Source organism: Micropterus dolomieu, linkage group LG11 (genome assembly GCF_021292245.1).
Source record: "Micropterus dolomieu isolate WLL.071019.BEF.003 ecotype Adirondacks linkage group LG11, ASM2129224v1, whole genome shotgun sequence".
Taxonomy (NCBI): Eukaryota; Metazoa; Chordata; class Actinopteri; order Centrarchiformes; family Centrarchidae; genus Micropterus; species Micropterus dolomieu.
In genome coordinates, this window is record NC_060160.1 from 5,967,365 (window position 1) to 5,978,132 (window position 10,768).

The window sequence follows — 10,768 nt, forward strand, 5'->3', positions numbered from 1 at the left end:
CAGTATTATCACCTCACATACAGCAAGGACATTCTGATTGAGGCATAAAACTCTAGAAAAAAAGAGATTTTAGCCTAGTTGTGGATGTTTAGGAACACAAGTAAACCTCTGCAGTCTCTTTGCACCCTTTTATGCAAATGACAAAGGCAGAACCAAATGAAGGGGTGTTGGGGTTTTGAAGGGAGAGGGGCAGTCCTTATCTCTCACTGAGGAAATAATAAGGAGATGACCAGAAGACAGCCAAAAAAAAGAACTGCCTCCTAACAGAAGATGAGGACAATGGCAGAAAAAGAGGCGTCACCAGCTCAGCCAAACGGCGCCTGCTGCTGTGAGTCTTTCAGACCCGTGGTACAGGAAGGTCGCAGGAACAGAGGTGAAACACAGGGATTTTAAGAGGAACATTACGACCACACTGCACCTCTATGGCTCTGCCAGTCCAGGAGGAACAAATCGGCATCGCAAAACAAGGTAAAGGTGACCATGTCTACGACCTACAAGATGGCATTGATTTAAGACTATTTAGGGGAAATATGATTGAAGTGTGGCATGTGTGAAAGAGATTGTGCCTACATAGTTGAATTTTGGACTGAAAAGCAAACTGCTGTGTCAGGAGTCATCAAGGTATCATTATGTCATCAAGGTAAAGATTTCTTAGGTACGCCACAAAAAAAGAAGAGAGTTTCATTTAGGGCTGCAAATAACTACTTTTATTAGAAATTAATCTGTTTATCATGATTCTTCGTTTAAGTCACTCGTTAGTAATTGTTTCTCTTATAATAATGCAAATAATGATAAATGCTCTATTTTAAAATCCAGATCCCAAAGTGATGCCTTCAGGCTGGCTATTTAATGACCTACAGCCAGAAAACCAAATGATTTACTGCATAAAGATATGAAACAGATCAAGCAACTTTTCGCCACTGTTAAATAGTAATGTTCGTTTTTACCTGATAATTGGTTTAAACTATTGACTAAAATTTTCGAATTGCTTGACTCACTAACTGACCGATGGCTCTCACACTAGTTTCATTTAATATGAGGATAATTTAGTAACTCATAGGCAACTAAATTTCATTTAATCCATATTAGAACACCAAAAGTGATCATCTAAGCCTTTAATAATCAGGGAGACTTGAAAAGTGTCTTACTGTACATGTAGTGTTGTCTGATTAACCAATTCTCTTAATTGTTTTACCTCTGATATCCAGTATGCTATATAACCATGTAGCCCACATAAATCTGACATTTCATTGTAAGGCCTATAAGGAGTGATTTATCAATAAATTGCTTAGACAATCAACAGAAAATTATTCTGCCGCAAATCTTATGGTCACTAAACATTCACTGTCTCCAGTGTCTCAAATGTGATAATTAACTGAGTTTAGTTTTATATTGTAAATTAAATATCTTTGGGTTTTGGATTGTTTATCAGACAAACAAGCTGGGGTTTGGGGTTTTACTTTAACAATACTTTATTCATAGATTAATATATATATATATATCTCATTAGTTGAATTGATAATGAAAATGGCTCTGCTTAAAACATTAGCTAATTATATGTTGGGCCTCCTCTTCTTTACATGCATACTAATGAGTTACAGTCTGATCTCAACACTGTAACATTTATACAGGAAAAATAGGTCATCCATAGAAAACAGGGGCTGAGCCTGTTTGTTCGAGTGCTTCACTCCAAAGTGCATGAAATTAGCACCAATCAACCCAATTTTATTGAGTGGTCGATAAAAAAAATCCTTACAATATAGAAATAAAAACGTTTATGGCTAATGTGACATGTGAGAGCTAAATTTGTAATTTGGTGCCATCTAGTGAGTTCAAAGCCTCCTCCAAAGACAACATACTGCTTCACTGTCCACAATAATGCCATTTCTGTTTTAATTTATTTAACATAATTAGCAACTATTAATCCAAAAAAGTGAAATAATACTAATATTTTGCCTGTTATGTCTGGTGGGAATACAAATAAATCACAGCATGGGTGTGGCTGCAGCTTGACTAGACATTTTCTCCCCAACAGATAAACCAAATTGGATGGGAAATAAAAAATAAAAAAAAATAAAAATCTGGATAGGAGATTAATTAATTAAAACCACAATAAAGCCCATTTATCTCATTAGGTCTGGATATCCGTATGAACACCGTCTCCATTAATCACCAACCAAAGCTGCTTAAATATTTGTAAGGGTCTCGATTCCCTAATTAGTCGTTTTAATGTGCAAATATTGCATTTTTAACAGCTGTGACTGGTTTGACGTTTAACGCTGATGTTTGGTGCTGTCAGCTGTCAGTGGGACACTCCCTGACCAGCTGCTAGCAGAAGTAGCTGTTAGCCTCGGTTGGCTTTCTCAACAAAACCTTTTTTTTTTACATTTCGTATAAGACGCACAAATATATATATATATCCAAACAGGTGTGCATATGTATGTCGAATTCATCCCCCACTGTCCAGATGACATATATGTTCTAAATCGTACCTCTTTGTGTCCCAAAATCAGGCTAACCGCTCAGCTTCGTCCCTGACAGGCTACATCCATCCATGGAGGTCTGACCGGACACATCCGTCCTGAGGTGTCCGAGCTGCTGCCTGACTCAGCCTGCCTCACAGAAACCGAGGAGCCCGGTGATAATTTTTCACAGTGTAGAAGTCTATAAATATGTCGCGTATATTACCACACTCACTGTTTAAACACCGACAGACAATGTTATGCTGTATATGTGTAATATTTTTATTACAAGATAATTCTGTACATAAGTGTCAATTCCTCTGAAAAATTTCCTTTTGTCCTGAGTAATGTATGTTTCTCGTTTGCCATGAAGCACTTTTTAAACTTAACTTAGCCAAGGCGAGTGCGAGAGTGGGTGAATAATATTTAGATATGTTATTTAAAAATAAATAAATAAATTAGAAACACATTTAAATTCTGTTTTCTTATCCCACCCATGGAAAAGTAAAACAACAAATTCAACTACATTTGTTTTATGTGTGGGGGTTTTAGCAGTTGTTTTACATGTTTTTGTACTGTTTTATGCACCAATCCAACCATTTTGTCCCGTTATATATATATATTTATATACACACACACACATTTTTCCTTTTCACAAATACAATAAATGCTTCACAAATCTAAAATCATGTTTTGAAGAAACTTTAGCTTCTCTGGGACAATCTGTGCACTGTTATGTCTACAATGTAAGTTAAGTTTCCTTTAACCTTAAGACTGTTAGTCAGTTTAAACACCAGGTTAATGTTACCTTAGTTGTGCAATATTTGTGTGTGAGGTTTTAGTTTGTTTGTTTTTGTTGGGTTTTTTTTTTTTACATATTTTTGTAATGTTTTATGTATTTTATTATTTTCTAGGTTGAAGTATTAGTGTGTTTCACCACTAAAATGTCCGAGGGTAATACTGTTAAATATGCGAGTGCATAAAGTGGTAACAGTAGAACTCATAATGGAGAGTATCAGGGGATGTACTCTGGCACGTCATGTTTTTGGTTGATATGAAAAGAATGTGAAACACGTATCCTATTCAAGTAGGCTACTAAAATCAGACCTATAATGTTTATATCAAGCACCTTAGTGATCACAGAGTCACAACCACCCCTAATTTCTTTGAGTGCAACATAATATCATAACATGACTGAGAAATGATGAGAAAAAATAGCACATAGGATGCACCAATGCAACTTTTTCTCTCCCATTATCTACCAGTGCAAATACCAAGTGCCAATCCATGGTAACATGAGGGATTGATAAGCTCAGTATCAGGGTTCATACTGATCCAGTGTGTCAGATTAATGCATCCCTGATAACACTACAAAAAAATTGTAATGCTACAAATTTGTAGGAGCATGTTCAGGTGTGTCAGTTTATTCTCAGTATCATGTAGAAATTAAATCTTTCACAAAAACTAATAATTAAATTGCCGTTAAGCTCAATAAACACATTTCACCTATTAAACAACTTTGTTTAAAAAACAATAATAAATGATCCATCTATCATAGAAAACATGCCTATCCTTTTCCTGTAAGTGTGTTGAGTAAACAGTTCCTCAAGTGGATAAGGTCACCTGACATGTCCTGAACTGCGATGCATGCTGGGTAAATATTAGGATAGAAACTGGGTGAATGGCCGGTTCTGTCGCTCTGAAATGTGACAGTCTTTATGTGTCTTGGTTTAAGACCACTCAGTCCTGTTTCCCATCCCTCTGTAGATTGAGTTTGTACTCAAACACAGTGAAGTTTGTGATTTTGGCAACAAGCTCAGGAACAACAAACTCTCCTGTCTTCTCGTAGCCCATGTGCTCATACAGCTTCTGAGCGTCTGTCTGCACCACAGAAGTGTACAGGATGACTGCTGCATAACCCCTGTCGCGAGTAAATTCAGCTACTGTCCGACACAGAGCCTTAGCGATGCCTATCCCGCGGTGAGTGTGAAGTACAGACATGCGTTTCAGCTCCAAACACTCCGGTGCATTCTCATTAGGGAGACAAGCCACAGTGCCGACCACCCGACCGTCACTTTCTGCCACCCAAAAACACGAGTCCTTCTGATTTATGTAGGTCTCACTGATGTTGGTGAGGTCCTTTTTGAGGGAGGTGTCGATGTATCTGTTGAACATGTAGACAACAGACTGCCGGGCCCCGGCCAGGAGGAGGGTAACGGCCAGGATGGGTAGCAGGAAGGACTTGGAGCTAGTCAGGAGAGCGCAAAACATGCACATGACCACCATTTGGGTAAGCGGCTGCTTCAGGAGGTGCATGAAGGATGAAGGTACGTGCTCGCTCATCCCCAAGGTGAAAACTTCCTTCACTGCTTCGGCGTCATCATCCCGATACTTCCGAATCTGAAAGCTGGCCATGGCTCAGCCCTGCTTTTTAAAACGACAATAGGAGTTTAAAATGTGAGAGGTGGCAAAATACTACAAATGACTAGTTTGCAATCTCACATTAATTATTTCGTCTGGCCTGGTTGCCATTTAGCATCACAGCTAAAGCTATGTCTCTAAACTATAGTGCATAAAGTTTAAAATCGAGGGATTTTTCAAGTAAAAAATATGAACCATTAGCTGTCATATTCTCCATTTCTTCATCAAAGGTAAACTAAATAAACTAGACAGTTAACGTTATCTTAGTAATGCTAGCTCTGCTTGCCGTTGACCAACCTTAGCATGAACTGTTAACCCCTTCAACATTAAAAAAATATAAAAATATTCAGAGCTTAAACGCATTGCTGTTTGTCGTCTTCTCAGAAAATGCTGAAAGACGACAAGGATTTAATTCCACTGATTCACTTAGTTAAGTTAAGAGCAGCTAACATCTGTGCTAGCCTCACAAAGCTGCCTAAATAGATTAGATTAGATTTGTTCCCGAGATTCTCTGGAGGAACAAACTGAAGTGAATAAAAACGTGACTCACCTATGTTTTAACGTTTGACAGCAGATCTGAATTTGCTGAGCGCCGCTGAAAAGTTGCCAGAAGTCCAAATTTGTCCAAATTCTCTCTTTTCATTTGTCTACTACTAATCTTCGGGTATGTTGCATTCAGGGACTGTCCTCAGAATAGGAAATCAAACATCCTGTCATTCCAGTCTGGGATTTTCGATAGATTGAACTTCCTTAATCTTGCCGTGGGGTTGTTAAAATTGTCACTGTCAAACACCCGCGATATATTCGACACATAACAGCTAGCCTGCTGATGTGAAGCGTTTTTCGATTGTGATGATCATAGCGGTACAATGGACTTGAACGCAGCGTAATCCACTTCCTGTTTCATGCGGATTGGCTGCCACTTGCAGACCAACTGTTTAATATAATGCATCCCAACTCTGAACCTCTTATATTGCAAAGTTACATAATGGAATAACACTGGCACTGCACAAATATTACTAGATTAACAATTAATATGTTGTTGTTGGCACAAAGAAATAAGCACTATTTATAAAGGGGAATCACTTGCCCACAGTATGTGGTTGGTAATTTAGAATTAATCATTTTATAGAATAAGATATCCACACAATAATATGCATGCCATAAAAAATGCACATTTTTATCGTTTGTTTTTACATATACAAATTAAAAACTTTAGCTTAAAACCTTTAACAAATAAAGTGGCTTGCATAGAAAGAAAGCATCAATTTGAAGGAATTGAACAAATTACATAGAATAAAGTGGGGAACACAGATCAAAGGTTCAGGATATGATTGAAAAATGCACATATTGTACATAATGGGTCCATTTTTATTAATGAATTTCTTGACTTTGGCATTTGTGGTGTCCCAAGTTGTTTATTGTACTAATCATTTAGCCGCTGGCAGAAGCTTTCCATGTAATAAAATCCTGAAAGGAAAAACAGGAATGAATGTACGGCACCGTACATGTGCACAGCTAGTACTACCAGGTTCATCGTGTACTTTGAACCTGGCTACAAAGCTCACCAAAGTTCATGTCATTTGTAGTCATGGTGGAGATTTTAGTTATATTTTGCTGTATGGAGCACAATCGGTCCCACGCGTTTAAATGAAATCTTAACAAGTGCCAAAAATTTGACAGAAATCAAAATACATACTATTCTCAAAAAGACAATGACTCTGAAAGGTAAAATTAAAAAAGTGAAGCCAGTGAAGAGGAGGTCACAAAACTCTGAGGTCAAACATTACTGACATTGAAAGCAAAGCAATAAGTGTTGTCACAATAATATAGCTTATTAGTTTACACTTCAGCACCAATGAGGTACAATAAATGTAAGAAATTTCACACTACATGAAGACTGAAAAAATAATTTATTGTCTGCTCAAAAACAAATTTGACTAGAGTTCATACATCAAATGATTGTTACGATTTTCCCTTTTTATACAGAGTAAACATTCCACTAAAGTGATAGTCAGTCAAAAGATATAAAAGCATTATTTTTTTCTTTAAAGGTTTGGTTTTGTTTGTACAAAACATTCACTTCACTTTCCTGCCCAGCCGAGTAAGCAGAAATGAAAGCAGCTCCTTTATTTATGTATTTTTTCTATCTAGTTTTTGTTCCTCTTTCCCTCCTCCCCTCTAGCCCAGGTTGATCTCCCCTGCAAACATGGTGATCAGCAGTATAATAGTGAACCCGGTGAGCAGCCCTGCGTTCTGGATCAGGAAGAAGATGATCTTGGTGGAGGTCCGCTTCTGTTCCCGTGCTATGCCGTCCATCTCTGGAAACTGAAATGAAGAATGACAATCAGATATGTGTCTCTTCATAACAATCCTCTAACAGACAAATTACAATGGCCTTATTGTTCAACAGTATAATACAAAATGGAAAGTGATAAGAAGAAGTGTGAATCGGTTGTTATGTGTGAGACACAGTTATTATGTTGTTCCCTTGCAAAGAAACTGGAGAAAAGACCACAAGTCAGCGTATTGATCATCTTACTGCTGGTCTTATTGTCAACAAATTCCATGAAAAAAACAAAACCAACCAGGAATTGATCCTACTAACGATAATTCCCTTTGTACCCAAAGCCTTTACTTGATTAATAAGTCTAAGGGTCACAAATTGATTAACAAGTTAGGAACAAAAATATTTTTCTCCTTCATAAAATTAAGTTTATTTTTAAGGATATTTATCTTTACAATGCTGGAAACTACACTGGATAGTTTTACCTCTTCAGGCCTCTTATGTTATTCAAATTAACGTATCTGAGAAGGTAAAAAAAATCTCTTTTCTTGCTTCAAGGGCTCACAGATTCTAGAAATACAGTATGATGAGCTGACTTTGTAGAATCTTACTTCTGTTTGAGGAATGCTTGCTGAAAACTACAGTGTCCAGGGGTTGTAGAATTGAGTTGTTTGATTAATTTTAATCCAACATTCATTGATTTATTTGGCCACTTGGCGGCAACACAACAAGCTGTAAACAAAAAATTGACATCATATTACAAAGTTATGTTACTAAACAGTTCATCAACATTCATTTGGAGTTGTGTTTCTGGCCTCCCGATGAATTTAAATCCAATTATTTCAGCTGATGTTTCTGCTGTGTTGTGCTGGGCAGGTAGTGTACAGTGCTGGTTTATGAAAGGTTTTTGCTGAAAACAGCCTATGAAACAAACGAGACGAGAGCAGTGAGAGGGAACCAAAACACTGAAGTTGTGGGCTGTTAACTAAAACAGTGAGCTGAAAGATGCTTAAATGCTCTGAAGAGCTGAGGGGAACTCCAGTGTATGTAGTCATTTGATTTATTGACTGTAGCAGCTTTAAAGACAGAGAGTGCCACAGACAGGGTTGGGAAGTCAGAAAGTGTCAAGAGACAGACTGATTTTGGTCATTTCATGGGGTCTGTTGACAATGACAAACATAAAATAACACTAAAATACTAACCAAATGAATGGAAATCTGTACATGTAGTCTCCTCAGGTGGTGTAACCTAACTCACCATGTCTGCCAGTGCAATGTACAGGAACATTCCTCCTGCGATGGCAAAGATTGCGTTGGGGGCAAAATTGCTACCGAGCAGGATGCCAAACACAAGACCGACGTAACATGACACTGATGACAGCAGGTTGAAGAAAATGGCTTGAGGGACGCTCATACCAGCATTCAGCAGGATAACGAAGTCACCTGCACAGAGCACACAATACAAGTTTGATAAAGCAATGGTTAAAACTGATAAGTTAACAGGGCGGTTTGAATAGACTTTGCTCTGTAAATTAGTTTGAATGCTTAAGTTTGATTAAAATAGTTTTTGACTTCACCTGAAACAAAGATACTGATATTTCTGTAGCAAAGCATCCAGCAAGCAAAGATTAAATGTGGGTAACTGAAATATTATGTACAAATGTGATGTTTGAGTTTAAAAGTCCAATTAGTAGACTCTACTGACCTTTTGTTCAGTTTTGGCACAAAAATGAATTACCCACTGGACTTCAAATAAGCTCTTAACTTTGAGGGAATGGTGCTACGAGTAAGCCAAAGATATTTATACTCAACATTAGGGTGAACAGACATCCCCCATTTCCGGCAGTCCGTTTTGGTGGCCTGTCCCTGTCTGGAGCTGTCCCCGTTTTTAACTGGGTGTTCATCATAGACTGTTTAAGGTGTTAACAGACCTGAAATCAGATTTTACGTGTCCAGAAAGACAGGTGCTGTGCCGAAAATTGATAGACCGCTGAAAACTGATTGTCTGCTGTAGTGCGCGCAGCATGTTAAAGCTTTTTCGCCCAGTCACTTTACGTTTACAGCTGCTTTTATTTGGATCAAACAGACATAACGTGCAAATAAACCGCAAAGGTATGTCTTTAAACTTTAACATTTCCTTTAACAAAATCCTTATCTGGAAACAGAATGTAGCCTATAATTAATTAAAATTAAGGTTTCATTCAGAAGTTATATTTGACAGATTATAATTCAACTAGTACTTTTTTACCTCTTAACATGCCTTTAAATGGCCAATACAACACATAAAATGCAATATTCTACTTGCCAGAAAGTGATTGCAGCCTCTACTTATTGACTGAAAGGTAGTTTCTGCTTCAAAATGACTTGATTTCATTGAGAGTTATATTTGACAGATTATAAAACCAAAATTGTCTCCCTTTTTTATTTAATATATAATAACATTATATTTTTAATGACATACTGACCACCAAACCAAAAATGTCCCTGGTTTTCATTTCAGAAATCTGGTAACCTTATTCAACACGCTTTAAGTAGAAGTCTGACTCCCATAGTAATATGACTCCATCTTTTGTGTAGAAATATACATTATTCTTTCTTCAGTATACATTTCTGTGCAGTTAGCAAACACATGCATTTTTATCCTGACAGCACATTAATCACTGGTACTGCCCTAGAATTTTCATCAATTCAATTTTCAAGTTTTCATCCTACCTGTCAAATAGGAAGTTTTACGTGTCTGTAAACAACTATGTCTCTTCATTCTGTCAAGGTAAATATGGTTTGCCTCAGGGGTCGGTCTTAGGAACCATTTTGTTTTCCTTGTATCTGCTTCCCCTTGGACATATTATCCATAAACATGGCATTTCTTTTCTATATTTATGCTGATGACACACAAATGTACTTGCCCGTCAAATCCACAGACTCTGGAATGCTGAGTTCACTTAACAACTGCCTTTGTGAAGTTAAAAAATGGATGTCAAATAATTTCCTCCAGCTGAACAAAACAGAAATTGCAAAGAACCTTGGTGTTTGGTTTGATAGTAATTTAAATTTCAAGCAGCACACTACAAAGCTTGTTTAATCATGTTTTTATCAACTTGGAAATATAGCAAAAATTCCATCTGTTAACTTTTAAGGATACCGAGACCATTTTACACGCCTTCATCTCATCACGCCTGGATTATTGCAACAGCCTTTTCACTTTTTTAACCCAAAAATCTACTGATCGACTCCAGACTGTCCAGAACTCAGCTGCCAGGCTTTTAACCAGAACAAAGAAATATGACCACATTAATCCTATTTTAGCTTCATTACACTGGCTCCCAGTATGTTTTAGAATTGACTTTAAAATTTTATTGATCACTTTTAAAGCTCTTCATGGCCTCTCGCCTTGTTATATTTCTGACCTTTTAGTCCCATACACACCAGCACGTACCTTGAGATCCTCGGGCAGAGGTCTGTTGTCTGTTCCAGAGTCTCGACTGAAAACTAAAGGGGACAGAGCGTTTGCTGTCAGGGCCCCGAGGCTCTGGAACAGCCTGCCCGAGGAAATCAGGTCAGCTGAGTCAGTGAACTCCTTTAAGTCCCTTCTTAAAACA

The 10,768-nt window shown here is 37.5% G+C and overlaps 3 protein-coding genes and 1 long non-coding RNA gene across 7 annotated transcripts in view; 1 reads left to right on the forward strand and 3 right to left on the reverse strand.

Moving 5' to 3' along the window:
* The window catches only part of dctn1b (dynactin 1b), a 45,992-nt gene extending 43,387 nt beyond the window's left edge, over positions 1–2,605 (reverse strand). For all 3 annotated transcript variants that reach the window (XM_046062202.1, XM_046062200.1, XM_046062199.1), the window contains exon 1: positions 2,493–2,605. The gene's annotated coding sequence lies outside the window, so the exon portion shown is untranslated. The remainder of the gene's footprint in view (positions 1–2,492) is intronic.
* A 1,255-nt stretch (positions 2,606–3,860) lies between these two features.
* On the reverse strand, positions 3,861–5,716 carry LOC123978753 (probable N-acetyltransferase CML1). Of its 2 annotated transcripts, none has more exons than XM_046062206.1 (2): positions 5,434–5,716; positions 3,861–4,889 (listed from the first exon to the last, which is right to left on the reverse strand). In XM_046062206.1, the coding sequence occupies exon 2, from the start codon at positions 4,875–4,877 to the stop codon at positions 4,203–4,205; it is 675 nt and encodes a 224-aa protein (XP_045918162.1). In that variant the 5' UTR covers positions 4,878–4,889; positions 5,434–5,716; the 3' UTR covers positions 3,861–4,202. The 2 variants fall into 2 exon arrangements, with proteins under 2 accessions (XP_045918162.1, XP_045918161.1); XM_046062205.1 differs by having other exon boundaries at positions 3,861–4,886; positions 5,434–5,714.
* On the forward strand, positions 4,120–8,015 carry LOC123978754. Its single transcript, XR_006827043.1, has 3 exons — positions 4,120–4,442; positions 4,579–4,789; positions 7,069–8,015. It is a non-coding gene; the product is annotated as an uncharacterized LOC123978754 (long non-coding RNA).
* Positions 6,780–10,768, reverse strand: part of slc39a8 (solute carrier family 39 member 8) — a 14,587-nt gene continuing 10,598 nt past the window's right edge. The window contains exons 7-8 of the mRNA XM_046062204.1: positions 8,428–8,612; positions 6,780–7,211 (exon numbers count right to left, since the gene is read on the reverse strand). Of these exons, the coding sequence (XP_045918160.1) occupies positions 7,065–7,211; positions 8,428–8,612 (332 nt within the window). The 3' untranslated portion in view covers positions 6,780–7,064. The remainder of the gene's footprint in view (positions 7,212–8,427; positions 8,613–10,768) is intronic.

Bases quoted from the DNA above. Each gene is read 5' to 3' on its own strand.
- LOC123978753 (XM_046062206.1), bottom strand. From the start codon at position 4,877: ATGGCCAGCTTTCAGATTCGGAAGTATCGGGATGATGACGCCGAAGCA.